The 27,448-nt window shown below is 46.3% G+C and overlaps 1 protein-coding gene across 1 annotated transcript in view; it reads left to right on the forward strand.

The window, feature by feature from the left end:
• Window positions 1-1,022: 1,022 nt before the first annotated feature.
• The window catches only part of MGAT5 (alpha-1,6-mannosylglycoprotein 6-beta-N-acetylglucosaminyltransferase), a gene marked incomplete at both ends in the record, with an annotated part of 168,997 nt that continues 142,571 nt past the window's right edge, over window positions 1,023-27,448 (forward strand). The window contains 2 exons of the mRNA XM_080917587.1: window positions 1,023-1,263; window positions 16,906-17,067. Of these exons, the coding sequence (XP_080773713.1) occupies window positions 1,023-1,263; window positions 16,906-17,067 (403 nt within the window). The remainder of the gene's footprint in view (window positions 1,264-16,905; window positions 17,068-27,448) is intronic.

The following is a 27,448-nucleotide window of genomic DNA, read 5'->3' on the forward strand; positions in this document are numbered from 1 at the left end:
TATGAAACTCATGACAGCAGTGAAAGTGAGAACCACAGAGAAGCGGGCACTCGGGTGCCCTGGGCTTCCTGTGCAGCAGACACAGGTGCCTGTGAGGTGCAGCTTTTGTTCCGGATAGTTAAGGCACGGGGCTGGGGACGAAGCTTGGTGATAGCACAGATCTTGAGTGTGCACTCTGGCTTTGAGCTCAGACTCTTCCAACATGAAACTCCAACAGAAGGGCACCGGCTGTGCCTCTGGCATTTTTCTCTCTTGGTGCTGGGAGTGGCACCTGGCAGGCATTTACCTTGGACCAATGATGGAGAAATCCAGCCCTGCTTAAATAACACAGGACCATCCCCCTGTTCTTAGCACTCTGAGGACACACCCTCTTTTTTGAACACCTCTGAAGCTGTACGCCCAAACTTTGCTCCAAGCACATAATGACTTTCTCAGCTCAAGTTGCATAAGTACCAAGTACAAAGTTGTCACAGGACTCTGCCCCCGACCCTGACACACACACACACACACACACACACACACACACACACACACACACACACACGGCTTTTTGCTGACATTCAGTTACATCTCCTTCTATCTCCTCTGTACCTTACAAAACAAGCTTCCTGTTTTGAACTAGGTCTAGAAGGGGACCATCTGTAGTACACCTGTGTCCACACACTCAGATGCATCCTTCCCACAATGTATTTGTACAGCTTTCCGTTGTACCAGACTTCTCATCTGGGCTCCCAGCTTCCAAATGGCAGCCTAAAGTACTGACTTGGCACCTTAAGCCAAGAAGTCAGCGGGCACTTCACGGAGCTATCAGTACAATTACGGATCCTGATTGTTGTGTTTGTTTTTCGATCACATTGCTAACTGTCCTCCTCCTCCACAGCAGAATGGAAGCCCAGCACGGAGATCAGCTGACTCAGGAGCCGGAGTGAGAGCCACGCACTCTCCGCCCCAGCCTGCACCATGAACTTGCCTTCCCCTTCTGCTTGTTGAGAGCCAAGGGAATGGTACATTGCTAGAGAGAGATGGCTTTCTTTTCTCCCTGGAAGTTGTCCTCTCAGAAGCTGGGCTTTTTCCTGGTGACTTTTGGCTTCATATGGGGAATGATGCTCCTGCACTTCACCATCCAGCAGCGAACTCAGCCCGAGAGCAGCTCCATGTTGCGGGAGCAGATCCTTGACCTCAGCAAAAGGTACATCAAGGCACTGGCAGAAGAGAACAGGAACGTGGTGGATGGACCATATGCTGGTGTCATGACAGCCTATGGTGAGTGAGGGGACACGGTGGGGGGGTGGATTGCTCCATTGATCATGCCTAAGCATTGGAGGGACTCCAGAAGTTTCCACATGTGGGTTTGCTATATTTTCCCGGACAGTGGTTACAGTTCTTTTTGTGTGTGCATCATTTTTATATGTGTATTTCTCTGTATGAGTGTGGCTGTGCACCAGCCAGTGGAACCTCAGCTGTGGGTCCTTACTTTGTCTGTAACAAAATCTCTTGTTGGCAGCTATGCGTCAAGGTGGCTGCCTCGTGAACTTCTGAGGGATCCTCTTGTCCCTGCCTTCCACCTCTGTGTAGGCACACTGTATCCACACTGCAATATATGTGAATGCTGCTGTGTCTGGCTTTCTGTGGATTCAGGGGATCTGAACTCAAGTCCTCACACTTGTCCAGCTTTTTGACTCACGGAGCCAACTCCCCAGCCCATAGCTGAATTTTTAGGAAGGTAAAGCAGTGCCCTGTGTGGGACTGTAAGCTCCTGTACACACAGACACCCCCAGTCATGCTACTCAGGGCACCCAGGCTCCCTGGCCTGTATTTGGAGCCAGTCCTCACTCTGTCAACATATTTCTAGACTGTGCTCACAGGAGTGTGTTCAGGGAGTGCAGACAAACATTTTCATTCTCTGTCCTTAAACAAAATGTAATTAGATACAGTGGAGGGGAGGAAGATGTTTCAGATGCCTTTGAGGTCAGTGTTGGGCTAATGGACTGCCCTGAACCATCCCAGGCTTTATTGCCTTTGTCTTTAATTGCACTCAACTCCAAAAAAAAAAAAAAAAAAAAAAAATCATCTTCTATTCATTGCTCATTTTCAGGTACTCCATGCTTTTTAAAGCAACACATGAGGGCTGGGAATAGAGTTTAGCTTGCCTAACATGCATGGCTTGATCTGTGCATGGCGGCACATGCCTGAAACCCAGCATTGTGATGTTAGAAGCAGGAAGATCAGATGTTCAGGGTAATCCTCATCTATGTAGGATGTTTGAGGCTGGCCTGGGCTACATGAGACGTGTGTGTGTGTGTGTGTGTGTGTGTGTGTGTGTGTGTGTATTATATGTAATATACATAAAATATAATAATATAAAATTTTAGATATATACAAAAAATAATGTATGTGAAATTTAGCTTGCCTTTTTAGTAAAAGTTATGCATAAGTTAGAAAAAAATAGGAAGAAAACAAAAGAGAAAATCACAAAAAAGTGTCCTCGGTGTAACCTACAGTTATTTATCGTGTAACTTTGCAATACATTTGTTCTATATTATTCTTTATTATCATTATCATGTGTGCATTCCCATTCATGTTCTGAGTGCATGCACCAGTACACACAGTGGAGCCCAGAGGACAGCCTTTGGGAATTCGCTCTCTCCCTCCACCATACAGGGATGGAGCAAATGCCTGTACTCTCTGACCCAGATGGTGCCAGCATGCACATACAGATGCTTACAAAATAAACACTGAAGGCAGAATTTGGGTTATAGTGTCTTAGATTCTGCCTTCCAGGATGTGCTATGGTCACTGAGGATCCAGAATGGCCTGGTTTTCTAGAGGGTGAGCTCTTGTTAATTGGCAGAGGGGAAATAGAGCCATCAAACTCAGTCTTCAGTGGGCCTAGTGTTTGGGACTTTGGTAAGATGGCTGCTGGGGTGGTGGAGGAGAGCTGGTCCTCTGCTTTGCAGCCTAGTCAAAGACATGCCCTCGATTAGAACACATGAGCATAGGCTCAGTTTAGGCAGCTGGAGTACAGACACAGGAAAACATACGTGTCCCAGAAACTTGGTTCTATAGAATATGTGTCTATGAAGAGAAGGTTGCTACAGCCAAGGAGTTCCCATGTTCTCTCTTAGTTTTTAGAACCAGAATGGTCACACTATCTGCTCTTAAGGTGTCTCGTCAAGATTTATCAGCAATAATCTTTGGGGGGGTGGCTCAATTGGTCAGCTGCTTGCTACACCACCATGAGGACCTGAGTTTGATTCCCCAACAGCCATATAAAAAGTCAGGGTTCGTAAACACTGGCTTTTCACGTGTCTAAATAAAATGCCTTTTTCAATGTAATGTATTAAAAACATGAAGTTCCCTTTTGCGTGCCACTGTCCAACAACAAACACTAGGCTCCCAACCACATAAGACACATGACTCATTGACTTGACGGATATGGCCTGTCGGTTTCAAAGATAAGTTACCACCAGGGAAGAGAAAAGCACGGTATGTAAGAGTTACATAGGTGTGATGTGACCTGTGGTAGATGCTGTCTTAAAGGTTTGAACCCTACGTGTAGCTCATATATGTTTGTTGGGAAAAGGACAGCAACTTAGGAGTTTCCTCTAAATGCAGTTTATCAAAGTTTTCATAGGCAAGACAAACACATGAGCTAAGTATTTATAGACATGTGGTTTCAGTAATTGTTCTTATCATGTATTGCTTAATAACTGAGTATATGCTTCCTCAATCTTGAGAAAATGCACCTGGTCTCAGATATTTTAGGGGTGTGTGTGTGTATGTGTGTGTGTGTGTGTGTGTGTGTGTGTGTGTGTGTACACGTGCGTGCGTGTGTGCATGTAATATAAAGGGAACCAAGGGAATAGCTTACAAGAGGACCTGTATTCAGTCCCCAAAACCATGTTTAAAAAAATTCTTTGCTGTAATCCCAACACTCAGGAGGCACTGGCTAGCCAAGTAAGCCTACTTTCTGAACCCCAGACCAGTGAGTGACCCTGTGTCAAACAAAGGCAAACAAGATTGATGGCTTTTGAGGAATGACAGTTGAGGGTATCCTCTGGCTTCCCCCACATGCACATGTGTGCACCCATACACACAGGTGTATTTATACCTTGCCATCCCAAGACATTGCCTAGAGGAGTTCTTTCTTCTAGTTCTTCCCTTTTTCAGATGAGCCTTAGTGAAGCGATCATTACCTTCCCCCAATATCAGCAAACAGTAAAAAGGAGTCATCAGCAAGTCTGATGCTTTCTTCCCACCACGTCCACATGCCAACCGAAGTGGTTTTGGAGCTGAGTTTCTGGGACTTACTAGAGTGTATACGCTTAGGGTATTTGGGACCATCCTGTGGTGAGGTCTACTGAGACAGGGTTGCCTGGTCCTGTTGATGTTTTCTGTTAGATAAATCTACTTCAGCACAATTTTACTTCCACGGTGTTTTAATTTTCTTCGGTTGCTGTCATACAGCACTGTGACCAAAGGCAACTTAGGGAAGGAAAGAATTTCTTTGGCGTACGCTTCCAGATCAGAGTTTGATCCATCATTGAGGGAAGTGGAGGCAGGAACCTGAATGAACCATGAAAGAACATTACTTGCTGGGTCTCTCCCTGACTCGATGCCTGGCTCCCTCATGGGCTCACGCTTAGGTAACTTAATTATGCAGCTTAGGACCTCCTTCTGGAGGGAGGGGGGTGAATTATTTGATTGAAACTTTTATCAGGCTATTATAGGCTGTGTCAATTTGACCCTTGACCCTTAAAGATCACTAGCACACATAGTAAGCCTTTGACAGAAGATAGCAGTGTACTCTCCCTAGTTTGATGATAATAAATGCATTGAGCAGTAGATAACCGGTATGCTTGTTTTGTTAGTTCTGCAGCCTTACTGTTTCTTTGGCTTAGGGCTTTACACTCTAGCAACTAAGTGGAGAGTAGTGTTAGCTGGGGTGTGACCTAGTGCTGCTGGTCCTGGGAAGATGGTGACCCCCACCTCTCCTTGGATTTGCCACCACTGGTGACATTGACAGACAGGCATCTCTGGTGGGTGGAGGCAGGAAGATCAAGAGTTCAGGGTCACTTTTGGTTACACGGGAATTTGGGGGCCCAGCCTGAGATACACTAGATCCTGTTTTAGGTAAGATGCTGTACGGCTTAGCTGGGCTGTGTGGGCCATCTGCTTTCAGACTCTTCTTTTTCTGCCATAGGCTCAGACCATGTTTGGTGTACTTTGCCCTGAAAGAATGAACAGTTAGTCCTGCGTGTCCTGGATCTGTGTCTAGTTTAAAGGGATCCTATTAGTTGTCTCAAATAAACTTTTCAAGGGATTTGGTAGAAGTGAGAGGGGAATGAGAGATGGGGGAGGGAGGGAGGGAGAGAAAGAGAGGGGGGAATATGGGGTATGTGTCAAAATTACCAAAATGCATTATGTACATATATGAAATTGTCAGAGTATAGGAAAGTGACCAGCCTCCCCTTCCATTCCCATATTTGAGGAGTCAGAGGATCTTGGTATGCTATAAATAGAGCTTTGATGTTTGATGAATTTGAATAGTTGATTTTTAAATGATTCCTCATTTATTAGAATCCATTGTTGAGCAAGGTTTAGCCTATGGACCAAATTCAGACTGCTGCTTATTGGTATAAATAAAGTTTTATTGGAACATGGCCACTCTCAGTTGTTCATAACAGAGTCAATTCCTTAGAAACCTGGTGATACCAACATTCCTTCCACACAACCAAAACTTCTAAAACACTCCAAATTCTCTGGCCACACCCATTAGGGATTCAGCTCCTACCCAGGATTCTTTTGATTTTAGAAAGTCAGCAACTTACAGCTTGTGGCCGAATCCTCCTTGCTGCCCCATTTTGTAAAGAAAGTTGGTAAATACATGTGTCCTAGTCAGTGGGGGAGACAGATGAAGCTGTATACACATTCAGCCTATTCTGTTGTTACCTTAACATAAAATACCTATGTGACAGAAATATCATCTCTATGTCAGCCACCTTTGCAGTGCAGGGCAGTTGTCCTGGAGTTATCGATTTGTGCATGAGAGGCTTCAACTGCTCTCGTCCATGAAGAGCTCCTTTCTGCCCTCGTCCCCACAGTTCTCCATGACCTTCTATCTTGCTTTGGTTCTTAAGGAACAAGTAACAGAAGCAGAAGGAAGAGAGACTTCTGAACTCCTTTTGGGACTTGGTCATTCAAATGTGCTGCTGGAAAGTCCCCAGCAGCCTGAGCAGAACAGTGAGGGCATTCATTCATCCTTGGGGTGCAGGGTGTGGGCTCCTGCCTCCCAGCCACACCTGCTTACCTCAGGGCTGGGCCGGATGGGGTCTGAGGTGACCCAGCCGTTCTCAGGCTGCCTGACCTACATTCTCAACCCCGGTGGTGCTCTCTTACTTAAGGCCAGGCCTGGGCCACTTCCGTGCTCTCACTGTGAAACTTTAGCACTGTGCTATTCCCTCTGCAGTCTGGCCACACCTTAGTGACCCTGTCTCGTCTCCCTGCCTCGATGGACACTGGGGTTCTTTACTTCCGAGAAGTTTTCAGTTTAGACTAACACAGCCGTGACCTCCTAGCTCACTTCTGCCCACAGACCACTTTCCTACTGTCTGGTCTCTCTTGGCCTCCAGGTTCTGTGGCCTGGACTGTTGGACTCTGCTGACTTCTGGCTGCTGAGCTCTTTTAAGCCTAAACTGTCCATTGGACTGGCTCTCCTCCTCGGAGACTGGCTTGTTAGGGTCCATCTTTGCTGGCTGGTGTGTCCTAAGCAGCGTTCGTGCTTATGGTGGGAGGATTCTTCTACTCCTGTAGATGCCCTGCCCTTCAGAACAGCAGGGCAATGTCAGAGAGCAGTCACTTTTTCTCTTCTTGCCTCTGCTGTTCCCAATAGGATGCAGGGAACTGAGGAGGGCTAGGACTTTTGTGGCATCTCCTGGAAAACCACCATGGGAGAAGCGGTTAGTCCCTGCCCTTGAAGGAAAAATACATTGTTACTGCAGCGAGAGGGTGGGAGGAAGATAGACTCTCAGACTTGTCTCAGGAGACCTTGTTCTTTCTCCAAGGACGCAGCCAGTGTGATTTAGGAAAGGACTGCTTGGTACTCTGGGAACCTAAAAGGACATCTTTAGGGGCTTGGGGTGTTTCCTGCTGTGCTGTGCTGGACACTGAGACACAGGGTTCTGTCAAAGGGAGGCCAAGTTCTGGAGCCCATCAACCCAGTATGAGGATTGAGGAAACAGCCAGCATGACGGGTGTGTGTGTGTTTGTGTGTGTGTGTGAGTGTGCACATTCTGTGTGTGTGCTGTGTGTGTGTGTGTGTGTGCTGTGTGTGTGTATGGTGTGTATGTTGAGGGTGTGTGTGACAGAGCGAGAGAGTGCGTGAATATGGGGCCCACCCTTCTCCATATTGTGGAGCCTTTTTGCCCCACACTGGGCTTGAGGAAGGGATGTGTCTAAGGGCTCTTCTCTCTACCTAGCGTTCAGAGGCTGCCATGGTCCTGCCTCTTGTCACAGCCCTGTCACCATGCTATTTTCCTCTCAGAACACGGTGGGCAGACCTCATACTATAATGACCCAGGAGTTCCCTACCTTCCTCACTGTTCTGAGTCTTAGATGAAAAATTTTCAGTGTTCTGCTACTGTATCTTTTTTTACTCCCTCCTGGTTCGTTCTCGGTTTCTGAGACGTCTGCCTGACCTCCTCACGGGAGGGACCCACCATGGCTCTCATCCTTCCTAACTTTTAGGCCACCTAACAGCATGAAGTTATTGTTCTCGCAGGCCGTCCTGTTTTCAGCCAGGCAGGAAGTGGAAGAAATTCCATGTAGGCTCCACATCCAGGATGCTCCGAGAGGTTACTGTGGGGGCTCTTGATACGGCAGCTGTTTGTTGTCCAAAGCTCTTAGAGACCGTTTCCATGTGGGTGAGGAGCTGAGCCTATTCCATGCCAGATGTGTGACTCTGGGCAAGTGAGGAGCCTCAGGATGTGACCTGCCTCAACTCCCAGGACAGCTGCAGGGATTAGAGGGCACAGCATTAATCCCCACACCAAACTAGGTGGAAAATGTGTTGAACCTCCACCACAGTTACCTGGTAGCTGAGGCTTGAATGGCAGACATGTCCAACCTTTGGATTTTCTGAGTACCCTAGTTTCTGTTGCTGTGAAAAAACACTGAGACCAAAAACAACTTAGGGAGGAAAGGATTTACTTCAGCTACAGGTTACAGTCCATCATTAAAGGAACTGGACTCAGAAACGAAGAGGCTGCCTAGCGTAGCATTCAGAGATCTTTCGATTTAAGCACTACCACATACAAAACAAAACAAAACAAAACAAAACAAACCCAAAACCAAACCAAAGAAAACCACCTAAAACTGAAAAACTCAAACAGATGTGGTGACGCTCATCTGTCACCCCAGCACTAGACAGGCCGAGGCAGGAGAATAGGAGTCTAAAGTCTTCCTCAAGGCTCCAGGATGTGGAGTGATTGAGGGCGACAGGGACTACACGAGAGCCTGGGGCAGGGAAAATCAAATAGTAAAGCAGCGTGCGCCAGGGAGACATTTCCAAGAGGTGTCTTCTCACTTGATACTAAGGCTCTCAGAAGAGAGCATGATCACCGCACTGCTTGTCGATTTAACATGGCGTTTCACACTTGTGTGACCCGAAGCCGGTGTGAATTTTTGTAGAAAATTGAGAGCATATGAGGAAATAGAGGGAGTGAAAACTGAAGTCAAACTTTAGTTCCCCATTCAGATCTTACCAGTGATGACAGCTGCCCTCCCCCCCACCCCCACCCCCTTTGAGGTCTCATATGTCTCAAGCTGGCCTAGAACTCACAGTGTAGCCAAGGATGACCTTGTGCTTCCAATCCTCCTGCCTCTGTGTCCTGGATGCTGGCATTACAGGCATGCACAGATAAACCTTGATCATGTGCTAGCCCAGGGCTTTGCGTGTATAGGCAAGCTCTCAGCCAACTCAGCCACATTCCCAGCCCTCCTCCAGTCTTTCCAAAATGCTGGAGTGTGTGTGTGTGTGTGTGTGTGTGTGTGTGTGTGTGTGTGTGTGTGTGTGTGTGTGTGTGTTTAAGTATTTGTGTATATAGACAAATGCATACATACTCCATTTTAGATATTGGAGTGGTATTTATATACAACTGAAAACTTGTCTTTGTGGTGTTTTCTCATGCTGTTAAGTCATTTGATAGCCAGCCACATCAGTGTTGAACTCACATGAATTGTCATTGGCAGTAAACACAGATGATGCTAAGCCAGTATCTGCCTAGTGATTTGGTCTAGCCTACAGATTGGTTAATGTGACCCAGTCTTTCTTTTGCAGTGTTTGACTCTTTCCCTGCTCTCCTCTGGTATAAATGACAACTGTACACACACACACACACACACACACACACACACACACACACACACACACACCTCTAGTGTCTTGCCATGGAAAGGTCATTTTGAAATTAATTTTAAGCTTTGTAAGTGATAGGACTTGACATTCCTGGCCGCTGATGGCTCTAAGAGGCTCAAGTTAATTCTCTTTTCATTAACACCTTCCTTTCTCATTAGTGTCCCGTCTTTGCCTGCTCTCCGGTGCTGTGAGTGGGGCTGCTCAGCAGTCTCCTTGTCCATGTTCTGTCTCTCAGAGAAGCCACAGCAGAAAGGGATTCTCGTGAGGAGCCAAGTAGAGAAGGAAATTATTTTGGGCAGTTCGGATGTAAGTCCTTGGCTCATTGCATAGTCACTTCTGGGCCACTGAAACATAGTCACTCACAGGTGAATTGTGAGCCTTGGTCTAGCCTGGAACCCTTGGCTGACTTTCAGGATCCTTCTTAAAATGGGGCGTGGGAACCAGTGCCATAGATGAGTGTGCTGAGTAGAGGTGAGTGATGACTTTCTGCTTTTGTTTTCTTATTGTTCCCCCTGTTGGGATTCTGGAAACCCCACCCCTCAGTTATCTGGCAGTAGCCAAGTATGCTTCCCCCAGTTACCTGACACTGTAAAAGGGGCTGATTGCCCCCTTCTCTCTCTCTCTCTTTCTCTCTCTCTCTTGTGCTCCTGTCCTCCTCTGTCTCTTGCTCTCCCACCCTTCCCCCTCTTCTCCCCATTCCCTTCTCCCCTCTCTCTCCATGTGCTCATGGCTAGCTTCTGTTTCTCTACTCCTCTCTTTTCTCATTCTCTCTCTCTCTCTCTCTCTCTCTCTCTCTCTCTCTCCCCTCCCCCCTCTATCTGTCTGTATGTCTCTCTTTCTCTCTCTCTCCCCCTCTCTGTTTGTCTGTCTCTCTGTCTCTCTGTCTCCCCCTCTCCCCCTCTCTGTCTGTCTTCTCTCTGTCTGTCTTTCTCTCTCTTTCTCTCTCCCCCCCCCCCTCTGTCTTTCTGTCTCTCTCTCTCTCTCTCTCTCTCTCTCTCTCTCTCTCTCTCTCTCTCTCTCTCTCTCTCTGCCCTTACTACCCTCCGGCCTCACCACACCTCCATGGGTCATATCCCCCTGACTTTCTTCATCCTTTTTCTAACATTGGTGCCAAAACCTGGAGCATCATCTTTTAACAACTTTGGTGCCCCATGTGAGGAGATTAGATTTCCTCATGACCGGATATCTCTTTTTCCTTTCACCCTTCCCCCTCCACCCCCAACTCGTGTGTGTGTGTGTGTGTGTGTATGTGTGTGTGTGTGTGTGTGTGTGTGTGCGTGTGTGTTAGCGCTTATGTAAGGAGATACCATAGCATACATGTGGAAATCAGAGGAGGAGGACAGCCTTGGGTGATGTTCCTTTTCATCCTTGTTTGAGGCAACATGTCTTGTTTCCCAGGCCAACCAGTTGAGTTTCCCAGGATTCTCTTGTCTCTGCCTCCTGTCCTGAAGCAGTAAGTGGAATCCAAGAAGTCATGCATGGCCCAGGGCAGATGGGGGCAGGGGAAGGATAGCTCCCATATACAGCCTTTCTTGTTAATTTCTCAAATACTGATTGTTTGATGAGAGAAATCATTGTTAGGAAAAGGATGAAGAGAGTGGAGGGGGCCGGGGTGGGGGATATGGCCCATGGAGGTGTGGCGAGGCCTGGAGGTGAGGAACATACCTCTGGAGGATCCATGTTGGGAATCCCATCCTCCTGAGGGACCAACCACATGACTGTATAGTACAGAATAGAGTTTATTTAGGTCATGGGGGAGTTAAGAGGGTAGTAGAGGCAGAGGGAGAGAGAGAGAAGACAGGAGTAGAGGCCGGGCATGAGCACGTGGAGAGAGGGGGGGAAGGGAAGGGGAAGAGGAGGGGTAAGGGCTGGAGAGCAAGAGAGAGCAAGAGAACAAGAGCGAGAGGATGGGGCAAGCAGGTCCATTTTAGTGTCAGGTCACTGGGACGGAGCATACCTGGCTATTGCCAGGTAACTAAGGGGTGGGGTTTACAGAATCCCAACAATCATGAGATGCTATTTTCTCTTGAGGATCTGCATATACACCCGAGATCCCTAGTCCACCAGCAGACCTACTGTTTCCTCAGAGGGCTCTTTTTGGACACCAAGTTGACCTCAGGTGACCTAATGTGCAACCCCTGCTGACAGAGGTACAGAGAGGCTTGCCTTTTAAGTACTTGGCATCCTGGTAGCCAACATTAACCCTCACAAAGGAACAGCAATGCTAACTCTACTTTACCACCCTGTTCTTGGTTGAGCCTTTTAGTCCTTTCTGCCTTGTGCTGTCATGGCTTCCTAGAAATGAAAAGTTCCAGATGCTCTGAGGGTACCTGCTCCGCTGCTGTCTAATTGACCTCGGCTCTAGCCAAGAGATCCTGGCTTGAAGCACAGTAGAGCTCCCTTCCCCAGAGGGAGTTCTAAATGTTCTCAACCGCTGGCTCTCATCCTTACTGTGTACAGGGAATTTTAGGAACATGGAAAATGAGGGTAGTAATATTGCGCTTCAGTTTTTACTGCCAAGGCTTTTGAAGTACAAAGAAAAAATTTAAAAAGTTTATTAGTAATTAGAAATTATAATCTTGCTGAGGACACATTTTAATGTAACTCTAACTGTAAAACACCATGATAAATATGAAAATATGCTAGAATTTGGAAGGAATATTTGTGTCCTCATTTTTCTTATTAAACTCTGTCAGGATTACTCTGCATCGTACAGTGTCCTTAAATAAATGGATTACCATTAAATACAACACAACCAAATATTTTGCTGTTTGCCTAAAACTGCAATAAAGCTGTTAGCAGTTTTTACACCTTTTTAAAATGGTGGAAAATGCTTTTATTACCTGGGAAGCTACAATTTACCTGAGGACAATTGTTTGTTCTTATAGGTGATAGTTTATCTGTTTTGTTAATTTGCTTATATAAAGCAAATTCATTGAGTGCTATACTGTGCTAGGCACTGCGTATTTGTAAATATATAGGCCTGGGCTTTGCATCCTCTTTGTGTAGTCTGTTTCTACCCCTACCCCCTTTGTCTGTCTGTCTCCCTTCCCACCTCCTCCTCTTCCTCTTCTCTTCCCTCCTCTTCCTTTTCCCCATCTCATTTCTTGTTGTTTGTTTAATATTTCTTCACATGTGTGTGCGCCACATGAGTGGACGTGCCTGTGGGGTGCAGAAAGGGATGTCAGATCTCTTCGAGCTAGAGTTACAGGTGGTTGTGAGCAGCCCATTTGTGGGTGTGGCCAACCAAACTAGGCCTCCTCTGAAAGAATAGAGAAGAAGTTAAATGTACCCTTAACCATTGAGCAATCTCTCCAGCCCAATGTCCTTTGTGCTTGTGTTACTCATTAATAGCATCTTTAAACGGGACTGAAGAGATGGCTCAGTTGGTAAAGCATTTTCCTCAAATGTGTGAGGATCTGAGTTCAAAGTCCCAGAACTCATGTTTGACAAGAAAGCTAGACATGGCATCTTATACCCATAAACCCAAGGGAGGTGAGATGGGAGGCGGAGCTAGGTGGAGTTCTAGCTTACGTGGCAGTTCCAGGCCAATGAAAGACCCTGTCTCAAACAAAACAAAAGAGTGGGGAAGGCTTCTGAGCAACAGTGTCTGGGCTGACCTCTGACCTCTAAATATGTGCTGCGCAGCCTATAGCAACATGTAGGCCATTTTAATATATATATTAAATCTTTGATAGTTTTGAAAAACTGCTTTGGAATGTTTTAGTTGGAAATGAACTCGTTCTCCTTAGTCTAGAGAGAAAGCACGCCCACCCCAGTGCAAGTCTATAGGTGCTGAGGGTCCTCCCAAAGGCAGATGTACAAAGCCTGGGTCTTGCTAATTCTTGTGTGTGTGTGTGTGTGTGCATGTGTGTATCTGTGCCCATGTATGTACATATGTGTGAAGGCTGGGTGTCTTGTTGCTCCTGTTGTTTGAAATAAGGTCTCTCAATACTATGCTAGGCTGGCTGGCCAGTGAGCCATAAGGGATCTGCCTGTCTTTGTCTGTTTTTACATGATTCTGGGGGTCCAGATCTAAGTTTCATACTTTATAGACTCAGCCATCTCCTCCACCTAAAAAAAACCAATAGAACAATCTCATGAATCACTTGATGTATCTGTTAGTCTCCAATTCACTGCCAGTTACTCTTGCTCAGTGATGGTGGATTGTGTGGGTGGACATGCTATTGTACAATGGCATCCACAGCTCCAGTGTGGTTGGGATATGGCCTAGTGAGACAGCACAGCAGAGGGACAAGAGGCCTGTACCTGACACATAGGTTCAGAAGCTGCAAGGTAGAAATGCTGGCAGACAGGTCCAAGGTGCTTCTGAAGAGTTGGCCTGCCTGGCCCAGGCTGTCCCTTAGTTATCTGCCATTGGGGATGACACAGTTTATAGTCTTGTGTCTATAAAGTGTGCACATGGAATGTACTGAGTTCTCTAGGTGACGGCAATAGGACGAAGGAGGGGCATAGACACAGCTGACAGAGCTATGCTAGCTTGGGAAGGAGCACTGCCCTTGCTCCATCTTCAAGTCCTTTCCTGTACCGTGTCTCAGTCACAGACTGTTGATAGAGATAGAAGGTCATTCTTCATGATGATGATAAAGTATAGTTTTAGATTTTAAGGAGAACAGACTTTTTTATCTATATATTTATTCCCTCTCTGTCTCTGTCAGACTGTCTGCCTGCTGCTACTCCTAACCCTGTTACTCCTGACCCTGTCTCCCAAGCCCCCGTACCCCACTGTGTGTGTGTGTGTGTGTGTGTGTGTGTGTCTTTCAGGATTCCGAGAGGTCAACGTTGTGGATCTTCCTCAGTGATCCTCATTCGTTTGTTTTGAGGCAGCGTCATTGTTTGAACCTGGTGCTGGTTAGTGAGATGCAAGGACTTACTTATCTCAGCTTCCCTAGTGCTGGTACCCATGGGCATGTGCCACCATGCCCAGCTTTGTATGTGGGCACTAAGATCTCCTAACTCAGTGCCTCGAGCTTGCAGAACGACTAATTTTGCACCTGAGCCATCTCCCAAGCCTGAGCATATCCTCTTTTATTGATGGCGTGACTGGTTTTTTGTTTTTTGTTTTTTGTTTTTTTAATCTTACCCAGGATGTGTTCTGCCATGGCTATCACCAATAACTCTATTAGGGCTCTGTTCTCAAGTCCTGTAGCTTTTGAAGCCTGGATCCAGAAGGTTCCCAGCCTTTGAGAGCCTGTCCATATTAGCTCCCTTTCTGTTCCCTTTCCCTGGAGAAGGAAGAAATGCCCCTTCCCCTCCTTCTCCCTTGTGTGTTTGCAGTAGTGGCTTTGGTGGTTGGGGGCCAAAGCTCATGTGAGTTTACAGCATCCCTTCTCAATCCTGCATCAGTGAGTGTAAAATAAAACCCTTCTTCTGATATACTCTTAATATCCCAGAGGGTGGCTAGGAATACAGAGGCTTAGAGGATATCTTTATTCTGTGCTTTCTCTCATGAAGGCTGTTTCACCCCTAGGAGATTTCCAGCAATGTCCAGACACCTTTGTATGTTGTCCCGTTAGGGCCTCCTCAGTGCCTCATGTCCCATAATGCAAGCTGGTGCCCACACTGAATGTTCTTGTAGACTTCCTGTGCTCTGTGCTCATTACAGGCTCATTTTTCTGTTCCAAGGAGCTTGCTTCTTGGCCCTGGTGAAACTTGATGGAAATGCCTAACTGTCCATCACCTAAGAAAAGGGCCTCTACCCTTTTGATGTAAGCACCATGAGAGAAGGTCCTTAGCCTCTGGAACCCAACCTCATCCTTACTAGCTTAGTGGGTATTTGTGAACAGTGATGACTCCAGCTCTTTCCCTAAATCTGATTTTAGTTATGTGGGGTTCTCCAGCATGGCTGGGAACGTGGAATCATGCCCATCCGTAACCAACAGAAACATAACCCTTTTTGAAATATTGAATTGTCCAGGAATATATGAGGGAAGTGTTCTCTAGTTGATAGCTGCTGGGAGAGGGAGAGTCATTCTCCTTTGAGAGTGTGTGTGACCATTGTAGGTAGACAGCTTCACACCCATGCATATGGACACCACTAATTAGACATAGTGGTCTATTAGAAAGAGGGAGGGAGGAACGGAGGGAAAGAGGAGGAGACATGAAGTTGTGTTGGGGGTAAAGACTAAAGAGTTGGAGAGGGGAAGCATGTGTGGATTTGGTCATATGTCATTGTGTACATGAGTGAAATCCTAAAAGAATAATAAAAATTTTGAGGTCCAAGAACGTGGTTCGTTTGGTAGGAGGCTTACCTAGTCACATACAACCCCAGTTCCACATAGAACCAGGTGAGATGGCGTATACCTGTAATCTCGGCACAGGTAGAGGCAGGAGGATCAGGAGATTGAGGTCATTGTTGACTATGTCGTAAGTTCAAGACCAGCCTGGAGTTCCTTAGACCCTATATCAAATAGGGAGGGGAAAAAGATCAGAATAGAATATGCTAGACAGTAAAAATAACAGTGAGCTTCATTCTGATGCTGCGTTGAGGCCGGGCTCCACCTTCAGATCAGTCTGTGTGTCCTTAGCTCCAGCACCACGTGGTGGAGGCAGCCCTGCAGTGCTGAGTGGGATGGGCCATGACAAAGGTTTCTGTCTCTGGACCTGTGTCTGGAAATAATTGTACAGCCTCACTCCTTATCAGAGTCTTTTCACGCGCTGCCTTGTTTGCTGAGTCTGGTCTGATTGAAGATGGTCCCTGCTATCACTAGGATGTGCTCATTTTAGGGGGGGGGTCATTTGTGCCACGTCTGAAACATTTGACAGACTTTGTGGCTTGTTTGTGGTACTGAGGAGGGTGCCCAGGATCTGGTGCAAACCTCTCTCCTGGACTGAACTACACAGACACCCCAGATCTCAGTTTTATTCCATGCATGAGGTGGAGAGAACATGTCCAGACTGTGTCATTGTTTGCTCTGTGTGTGTGTGTGTGTGTGTGTGTGTGTGTGTGTGTGTGTGTGTGGATGTGGGTGTGTGCACACATGTGCAGATGGACAGACCAAAGAATGCTGGTATCCTGCTTTCTCTTTTCTCCATCTTATTCTCCCAGGGCAAGGTTTCTCACTGAGCCCAGAGCCATGCAGGCTGCCAGCAAATCCAAGTCTCATTTTCTTCCCCAGCCTCTCCACTCCCTAGTTCTAGCAGTCACCGGCATGGTAATGTTCGGGATCTGAACTCAAGTCCTTGTTCTTATGCAGCAAGTGGCATTAGCACTGGGGCATCTCGTCTGCCTCAGTCCAACTTTTTTATATTGTTGTTCAAAACATTCTCATCTACAGAGTTCACGCTCACACACCATAAAATAAAGTTACAGAAGAAAATGCTGCAAAGAATCGATCTCTGGCCAGTGTTCTGTTTATGAGTTAGTGTTGAGCTCTGTTCATACATGTCCTGGGTGCATACAGACCACAGGCTGGCCACGCCCGGCGGAGCCTGCAGAAGTTCTCAGTTTTCTTTCTTTCCTCCCGCAGATCTGAAGAAGACCCTTGCTGTGTTACTGGATAACATCTTGCAGCGCATTGGCAAGCTCGAGTCAAAGGTGGACAATCTCGTCAATGGCACAGGAGCGAATTCCACCAACTCCACCACGGCTGTCCCCAGCTTGGTATCACTTGAAAAAATTAATGTGGCAGGTAAGGATGTCCATTGCCTGCCCAGCCATGGGACTAAACCCTGGCTAAAACACAAGAGTAATGTTCTTACCGCTGCAACAAAAAGTCCATGAACTTGATGTGACTGTCGTGAAGGCAAGCTTTGCATTTACTTTTTAATAGCAGGTATTGGGACACTTTTATGGTTTTCTCAGAATAACTGGTGGATTATCTAACACCCATGCAGATAAAGAGCTCCGAAAATTGAATTGTGCTGATAAGATTCAGAACATAGATGGAATGAAATGCAGAGGTTATCAGAAAAGCACCCACCATAGGGGTTCTTTCCCTTCCCAACTCCTGTCACCTGCAAAGGCCTGCTAGCTGCTAGTAAGCTGGATGCGGGCATGCACTCCGGTAATCCCAGCCCTTCAGTGAGGAGCTCAAGGTCGTTCTCAATGGCTCAGTGGATCTGAGGCCCTCCCCGGCTATAAGAGGAAACTAAAACATATAAGGGCCAAAGCTGGAAGAATTTTAACAAGACAGTAAGATAGTGCTACTTTGTAACACGGGACATGAAAGAAATTTTCAGTGGCTCTGGGCAGATACAAGTGAATGATGAAACTCATATGAAATAAAAGGGGGGGATGGAAGAATGTAAAATAAGTTCTCAGAGCCTAGCTCAAGAAATAAAACTGAACACTAGTAGCCAGCATGAGAGATAGAAGCCCCAAGATCCTGGAAGTCAAGGCAACTTAATGTCCACCGCCAGTGATAGCCTCTCTCCCCGCCTTGCTAAGGCACGGCTGCCTCAGTACAAAATGCCGCTGTGTACATGAGAGGTGGAAAACCCTTCTGGCCAGGAGCCATGAATCCTCATGGACACTGCCCTGTCATTTCTACAGGGATGTATCCTACCTTCCCCCTTTAACACTGGCATCTCAGACAGGAGAAGGGAAATGGTTAAAACTAAAGCCCAAGGGCTTGTCCACAGCTTGGGTCACCCTCGGGTCACACCTTGGGGTCCACTCCTGGCCTGTTTGTATGTGAGCCCTAATTCCTCAAAGGGATGACCATAGGATCCACCGGAGGGCTTGATGGTGGGGCACTTTGGATAAGTGGTTGTGAACAAGCTGTCTAGACTTTTCAAATGTGGCATTCCCTACCTGCCATTAGAAGATAAACTCAAGGGGCATGAGAGGCGGATGTGGCTCAGCTCTTAAGAATACTCTTACTCTTCCAGAGAACCTGGGTTTAATTCCCAACACTCACATGATGGCTCCTAACTGTCCATAACTCCAGTTCTCGGGCATTTGATGTCCTCTTATGGCCGCATCAAACACACACATGACACAGACATGCATACAGGCAAAATTCCCCTACTGCCTTACATACATACATACATATATACATACACACACACACACACACACACATATATATATATATATATACATACATACACACACACATATATATGGTGGTGTGTGTATGCATAAATTTCATTCATTCATTCATTCATTTATTTGATGAAGTTAAGTAGCTGTGTTACTTTTGAGTTTTTAAAGACCCAGCTTTAGGGGGCTGGAATGGAGCTCAGTTGGCTGGTGTTTGCCCGTCACAAAGCCCTGGGTCCTGTCCCCAGCACTGCCTGAATCAGGGAGTGGGCAGGGCATGCCACACTCTCTGCACTCCTGTTGAGGACGTGGACATAGCAGGATGAGAAGTACGAGGTCATCCACAGCTGCACAGCCCGTTCCGGGACACACTGGGATATAATCAACAAACCAACCAGTACATCAAACCTGCTTCCTCTTCCTTCTTTTCCTGCGGCATGGACCTCTTTTCTCATGGACCTAAAAGTCGGGGAGATTTCTCTCTCCCCTTTCCCACCTCTCAGTGTCAAACCATTAATGCTTCCCATCAAGCAAGCTCGGTGAATTACCTTTTTCTTTGGCTTTTTTTCCATTGTGCAAGTTTTAATTCACATACTATCTCCCAGTATCTCACCAAAGTGTTAAAATTAACTTTTAATTACAACACAGAGACGGTGTTGTCGAGGCCATAAATCCTCTCTTCCCTGCCATTTCCAACAGTTTCTGTAATTAGACAAGAAACCCCCCACTGTGTTGAGCTGCTTATTAATAAGTGGGTGCCGTGTCACCACAGGCTCTGTGCTCAGTGCCCACTCCCACTGGGGGTGCATGAAGAGAGCTCCTGACTGACTTCATCATGCTTCTGAGTTGTCTGATTTGAAAGATGGGGTGGTGTCTCCTCCTCCATCTCCTTCCCTCCCCCATTGTGTGTGTGTGTGTGTGTGTGTTCATGCCACTTACTCTTCTGCATGCATGCATGATAGGAGTCAACACTGGATGTCTTCCTCAGATGCTTTCAGTTTCATTTGAGACAGGGTCTCTCATTGGCCAGATCCCTGATGAGGCTGTTTTGATTGGCTCTCAAGTTCTCCATGTCTCCACCTACCCAGTGCTGAGACTACAGGTACAGTTTTAGGTGTATATTCAAGTCCTCCTGGGCTTGAGACAAGCACTTTACCTACTAACTATTTTCTCAGCCTCCAGGATAGGTTTGTTGTCCATGGTCAGCCCGTGATCTGGATAGGCTTTTATGCCATCTCTTGCCTGCTGTGTGACCCTGTGACCTTCAGCTGTCCAAGTTTGTGACCAGGGTATAGAAAGAGAGGCTGCTTTTTCTGAGTGTCAGATCCCAGGGCACGGCATTGAGAGTGAACTCAGGAATGCCATGGTGTAAATGCTTTCAAATGGGATACTCACTGGACCTGGGTACTGTAACACTGTATCTCAGCTAACAAGAGTCTGGAAGCTAGTGACTCAGACGGAAGCATTCTTAAATGTGAACTATGGATGTGCTTCCAATATTTAGAGAATTTAATATAATACAAACACCAGAATGCACTGTTCTTGTGAAGGACCCAGGTTTAGTTCCCAGCTCCCAGGTCACACATAATCACCTGTAACCCCAGTTCTTGGGGATTCTAATGCCTGCTTCTAGTGAGCATCTACACTCAAGTGTACCTACTCACTCACATATACTTAATTTTAAAAAGGAAAAAAAAAATCAAGATGATGTTGGTTTGTTGTTGTTGTTGTTGTAATTATTTAAGAAATAGGCATGAATTCAGGGTCAGAATTTTTTGTTTTGAGACAGGCTGTGTATTAGTTGCTTTCCAGATGCTTTGATGAAATACTATGACCAAGACAACTTAGAGAAGGAATGGTTTCTTTAGCTTGCTAATCCAGAGAGATAGGGATCCATCCATAATGGCAGACAAAGTGTGACAGCTAGCAGCAGGCATGGGGTGGAGAAGAAGCTGAACTTTCAGGTCTTGAATCCTAAGCAAGAAGTAAAATGAGTTCTTTAGAAGTAGCTGGAGTCCTTAAACTCTCAAAGCCTGCCCTCAATGACATACTTACCCCAGCAAGGCCACACCTCCTCAACCTTCCCAAACAGTGACATCAACTGGAGACCAAATATACAAATGCCAGAAACTATTAGGACAAACCACCCACCTGGTCTCATGTTACCTAGGCTGGTCTTATGCAGCCAAGACTCTGAGCTGAATCTACACCCTTTTTCTTTCTTTCTTTCTTTCTTTCTTTCTTTCTTTCTTTCTTTCTTTCTTTCTTTCTTTCTTTCTTCCTGTCTGTCTGTCATATAATGTATCTATTTAGCTTTTCAAGATAGGGTTTCTCTCTGTAGCACTGGCTGTCCTAGAACTTACTTTGTGGACCAGACTGGCCTTGAACTCTCAGGGATCCACCTGTCACTCCCTCCCAAGTGCTGGGATTAAAGGTATGCACCACTATACCAGCAATTCTGAATTTCTTATCCTCATGCCTCCACTTCCCAGTTGCGGAATCACAGACCCAAGGTACCACACCAAGTTAATGGGATGCTGGGATGCATCCCAAGGTTTTGTACACACTGGGCAAATACTCCACTAACTGAGTCACATCCCTAGCCCACAAATTAAATCTTTAATAATCAACCCCACCTTCCCTGCCTTTGTGTCCATATGTTTAGGTACACTCCAAATTTTCAGTATTCTTACTGGACAGTTAGGGAAAGAATATACACACATAAAATAGCAATGTGATGTTGTGAGGTCGAATGACCCGGAGGGCTCTGCAGGAGGTTACATTCTAGTGCTGGTTAGGATTGGGGCCTAGGAACCTTGTGGAAGAGAAGCTTCCTAGTAATGGATTGTGACCTCTAGAAAATGGGGAGAGAAGGAGAGGAACCTAAGAGCACCTGTGCAATGGGTGCCTGTCACTCTCCTGTTTTTGCAGGGTCCATACATTGACTTAATCTGTTTACATGCCTTGCTGAGTTAAAGTATTTGGGAACAGAAAGAGCCCTTGCTGTCACAGTGTCCTCAAGGTCACTTATGCCCTCCGTGTCAGTGACTTAATCTCTGCAGTGACAAAGTACTTAGCCAAAGAATCTTGCATGGGGAGGGCATATTCTGGCTCACAGTTTGAGGGTACAGTCCATCATGGCGGGGAAGGACACCAGCAGAGTGTGGAGCAGCTGATCACACGACTTCTACAGTCTGGAAGCAGAGAGCGATGGATGCTACTGCTCAGCCTGGGTTTTTCTTTTTGTGCACTCTGGGAGCCCAGTCAGTGGATGGGCACTATTCTCTGGAAACTCCCCTGTAGACATACTCAGAAGCTTGCCTTCTGGAGAGTCTAGAGCCCATTAAGTTGATGAGCAATATTAACTTCATACCCTTCTAATAACTTGTAAGAAGATTATTTATGCTTTAATCACCTCTCATTTCTATCTGTAAGTCATCATGTAGTAGCAACTCTGTGGCTTCATTGCTTTTGTATTATTGTAATAAAACACCCTGACCAAGGCAACTTAAAAAGTTAAGTGCTTAATTTGGGACTAACAATTTCAGAGCTTTAATTTGGGACTAACAGTTCCCGAGTTCATGAACATCATGAAGGAAGGGGTAGCATGGTAGTTGGCAGGGAGGTGTAGTGCTGTGGTAGTTGCTAAGAGCTTCCATTTCAGTCCATAAACAGAGGGTAGTGAGAGCTGACAGAGAATGACATGAACATTTGAAACCTCAAAGCTTGCCCAGTGACACCCTTCCTCCACCAGGCCACATCCCTTAATCCTTCCCAAACAGTTCAACCAACTGGGACCAAGTATTCAAACATGTATCACCTCTGTGGGCATTCTTATTCAAACCATCACAGTCTACAACAGAGATGTTACCATTTTCTGAAAGGTCCTGGAGAGTTGAGCTTCCTAGACTATTAGTCTTTCTGATAGAGAGGTTCCCTCTGTGGCATTTGATGCTTTAGCTGCTGTGATGTGGTCCCCCTGCACAGGTGCATCCTTTTCTTAGGAATGCACATGGATTTGCTGGATGGCCTCCTTCATTCCCTGTGATGCCGGAAGTTCCGTCTTGTCAGTTAACCGGTACATGGGTTTTGTCTGTTTTTAAACCCCTCCCATGTCTACTGACAAGTTGCTCTAGAGGAGGGTAAGAATCCCACATTAATAACCCTCTACCATGACCAGCCTGCCATTGCTTTTGCTGGTTCATGACTGTGCTGTTGGTCTCAGAGCCCCTTTGTCATCTCAGCAATGGCTCGAGAGCTGTAAGAGAGTTCGTTTTTATGGGGCTCCAACCTGACTTAAGTGAGGTTTTTCTTTCTTCCTTCCAGCATGAAGACATGTGGTAATTGCTCAGAAGCGCTCTCCCTGGCGTGTCTTTACAGCTTGTTCTGGTGTTGCTCCGCTCACTGGTGTGTCTGACTGCTTACTGTTGTGTCTTATTGCTTGCTGATCTATCTTCTGGTTGACTGTAAACCGCTTCTAAATTGGGCTCCATAGCAGTTGAGAGAGTGTCACTGGATTTATTTTTATTTTTTTAAAGAAGGAGCAGTCATGTGTGTTTGTGCTTGTGTGCGTATGTGTGTGTGGGTATGGGTGTGTGTTTGTGTGTGTATACGTGTGTCCCTTCCTTGATCTGTTTAGTTATATTCTCTGTGATTTTTTTCTAAAGTGACTTTCCCCCCCAAATTTCTCACCCTTGGGTTTTGTTGTTGTTCTGCCAGAGTCAATGTGTACTTAGGGAAATTTAGGTAGAAAATGAACTTTATTAAAATAATAAAATCATATTTGTAGACCCTGTTTATTTTGTTGAAGGGGAAGAGAAATCAAAGTAATGAAAGAATGGATCACAAAAGTCCCGCCCTTCCTGTCAATCAGAAAGGAGGTTAATTTACCCAGACTTACCCTATGCAAGGGCTTGAATACTCCCTTGTCACATTTCTGCTCTCTTGGGACCGGGAAGCGTTGATGAATGGTAGAGCAATGTCTCAGACAGTTCAAGGTCCTTCCCCAACAAACCAATGATGCTTTGGTTTTTAGAAAGACATTTTTGGGAGTGGGGAAATGGCTCAATTGGAAAAAGGGTTTGCCAGCCTAAAAAAGCCCAGGGATGATAGTTGTTGTGCTAAGGAGGTGGAAGCATGCAGGCCCTTCCAGGCTAGTGAGACATCTTGTCTTAAAAACAGAAAGGTGGACGAAACTGAGAAGCAATAGCCAAGGTTGTCTTCACGCCTAGACACACACGTGTGTACACCCCACACACATACACACACTCACACACATAATACATGCATACATGCATGCACACATAAACCATGCCTCCAAAAAAGAAAAGTTTCTTTCTCTCTCTCTCTCTCTCTCTCTCTCTCTTTTTTTTTTGTTTTAATTTTCAGGGTCATGTGCAAGGTGATAGGTTTCTCCCGGGAATCTTCATACATGCGCACGCTCCTTCATACTTAGTTGGATGCTTCACTTTTTATATGTCTTTGGATTCTCTCTAGCTTTGTAGGTGATGGTGCACAGGTCTTTCAGGGACAGGCTGAGGGTGGACAGGCAGTGCATGTGTAGATACATGTGTCTGCTCCCTCCTGAGGATGGGGGTCCTTCACTCTCGCCACACAGCCACCACCCAAGCCTGACCCCGGGGGCTGGGTTCTGCAGGATGAACCCCTCACCTGTCTCTTCTCCGTTCCACTGGGCGGCGAGTTGCTTGGCAGAACTTGACATCTCCTGTCTACTTTCTCAGACTGCAGTAGATACCACTCACGGGAGTTAACTCTCTTGCTGCTTGTGACTGAGTGTGGCATTCATGATTCAATGCTGGGGACCCTCCACGGAGCATGAGAGTTGTACCTCTAGACTGTAACATGCTAGAAGAGAGGACACCACAGAGCACTCTACAAACAGGGGTGTGGGTGTGTGCACACGTACATTTGTTTGCTTAACCATATTAGTTACTTTTCTCATTTTGTCAAAACAACAAGAACTTAGGGAGGGAGGAAGGGAGGGAGAGCGGGGCTTATTTTGGCTCACTGCTTGGGAGTTCCTGGTGGGGAAACCCTGTGGCAAAGGCCTGAGGTGGCTGCTCACATTACAGCCAGTCAGGAGACGGATACTGGTGCTCCCTTTCTCCTTGCTGCTGCCCACATTTAGCCTGGAGCTTCCCACTTCAGTTAGCCTAATACGGTTCTAGATCCACCACAGTGTTTACATTAACAATAACCATTTGTTCCCATGTGGAAGCTGAGTGACTGCTGTTCATGTCCCATAAAAGCAAAAATGTAACAGTAGAATTCGTGTTATATTATACTCACTACAGCTTCAGGGACAGTTTGGAAACACAGTCGCAAAATCCAGTGTTCAGGCACAGGTCGTTGGCTTTTTTTTTTTTTTTTTTTTTTGGTATTTATTCCAACTTGATTCTTAGGAAGCCCTCCATTTTTCAAATCACATTTACCGCAAACGTTGGGGTTTCCACTACTTAGGAAAAGAAGTGTGTTTGAACCTCCATGTTGTTCTGAAAAACAATCACCATAATTATTGTTCTTACCATGTGAAAATTGAAAAAGGTCCCTGCTGAGTTCTGGGACTTGCCTTTAGCAGTGTAATAATTCCCTGCTCCGTGCTGCTAACGGACCTTGAAATTAGGTTAGACCTGTGCTCCCTCTGTGTTTGTGAGCCCACAGCAGTGCTTGTGAGCCCACAGCAGTGTTTGTGAGCCCACAGCAGTGTTTGTGAGTCCACGGCAGTGTTTGTGTTCAAGTTGCACAGGAAGTGTCCCAGCTTCCTGCCTAGGCTGCAGCTCCCCAGGTCACTTTCTCTGCACCAGGGATTGGCCAGCAGAGAGCTCTCCCCCTCCATGACAGGACAAGTGTGATTACAGGGTGCTTTCTTTTTGTAATTGGAGCAGCATATGGACATGGTCCACGGTGGCTTTCTCTCCTGTTCTTTGCAAGGCAGCAGTGGGGACTGGAAGACTGGGTCAGTATGTCCTCTTCACAGAAGGTATGAGATGTCAGTGTGGTTTTTCCTTTATAAGGATGTTACGATTTTAATTGTAAAGAACTAAAAAACATGGCTGGAGAATAGCTCAGTTGATAAAGTGCTGCATGAGGCCTTCAATTTGATCCCCAGAACTTATATCAAGAAAAAGAATGAATAAAAAGAAGGAAGAAAGGAAGGAAAAAAGGAAGAGAAGAAAGAAAGAGAGAAAGGAAGGAAGGAAGGAGAGAAAGAAAGCAAACAAACCAGGCATGGTGTGTACACGCATGATTCTGTTTCTGGGCAGTGAGGCCTGAACGGAGATGCTGAGGGCTCTCTAGTCAGTCGAGCTACCCCACTTGGCCAGCTCCAGGTCAGGCTAAAGAGCAAGAGGGGCTAGGGAGATGGCTCAGTGGCTAGGAGTGATTGCTGCACGAACACAAGGACTCAAGTTCAAGTCTCTAGTGTGCATGTACAAAGGCAGGCATGGCTGTGTCTGTGCCTGTCACTTCGGTACTGTGACAGTAGATGTGGTAGATAGCTGGGGCCTGCTGCCCACTAGCCTAGCTTCAGTTCAGTGAGAGATCCTGTCTCAAGGGAATAAGCTGGTCAGATTTAGAACACTACTATCCTCAACTACACACGTATACCACACACATGTTCCTGGCCCCACACACATCTGCACACATGTTCATGGTCATGCACAGCCACACGCATATGCAACCACCACCACCCCGATAGATAGCACCCAAGGAAAATGAACCTCCAGGTAAAGTCTTCCTTTGAGGTTCATATTCATGTGAATATAAGTTTATTTGTGTATATATATATGCATATATTCATGCATGCAAAGACACACACACACACACACACACACACACACACACACGTGAATACAAAAGCCTGAATACTTGTTAGCACCTTTGGTAGTGCTACAGGAGTCAGGTACCATTGTTGGTAAGATTCTCACCTGGTGTTGGTCAAGGGTGCTTTGATTTTTATCATTAAAAAGAGGACCGCAGCTCAAGTGAAGCAAGAAAAGCTGACCCTCAGGGCTCTGTGTTTGCAGCAGTGACTCTCAGCTCTGGGCAGCTTCGTAACCCCAGGGAGCACTTGGCAGTAGCTGGAGTCACTGCGGTTATCACAGCTGGGAGGTCCTATTTATATCTTGGGGAAAGAGATAGAGCCACGCCTAACGGGCTCTGCTATCCAGAGCAGCCCACACAACAGAGGATTCTCCAGCCTCAAATGTCAGCGGTGCTGTGCCAAGGAACCCCAGTCTCCCAAGGCTTCACTGCAATCTGATGGTAGGTGTGTTCGTCCCAGTGATGGTCAAGGAAGACAGCTGTCCAGTTCAGGCCTGACAGGATGGCTCAGTAGCAACCAGATGACCTGGTGATCAGTTTAAATAAAAGTGGTAAGAGAGAGCCAACTCTACAATCTTGAACATGGTATACAGGTACTGCTGCACAAATACAATGTCTCTCTGTCTCTCCCTCCCTCACTCCCTCCCTCACATCATCATTATCATCATCACCATCACCAATAGGGGCTGGAGAGACTGCTCAGTGGTTAGAGCTCTACTGCCAGAATTTGGTTCCCGACACACACATTTGGTGGCTCACAGTCAGTTGCCTATAGGCCCAGAGGATCTGGCATCCTCTTCTGGCCTCTGCAGTTACCCGAACTCGTTCATACAATCTTACTCCCCATGTGCACATAATTCAAAAATAAGATCTTTTTAAAACCAACAACAGTGATAGGTATAGGTAGATGCCTGGTTCCAGTGTTGCCTGCACAGACATGTGTCTCTTCCTTCAGACCGGCTTGTTTGCAACTCCTCCCTCACCCCTTTCCCTGTCGAGCTTCACAACTGGTCTCTGAGACCTCCAGCAAAACAGATTACATTCTAAACATCCAGTGCTTATTTTGGAATCCTGACCTTAACGCCTTTCCTGGCCCACAACCAGTGCAGTTTTAGCTGTGATCGCTGTGCTTTCTGCTTATATGAAAGGTAATGATTTCTTTTCATAAAAGAGCCACTGACTCG

Source organism: Micromys minutus (assembly GCF_963924665.1).
Source record: "Micromys minutus genome assembly, chromosome: 6".
Lineage (NCBI taxonomy): Eukaryota > Metazoa > Chordata > Mammalia > Rodentia > Muridae > Micromys > Micromys minutus.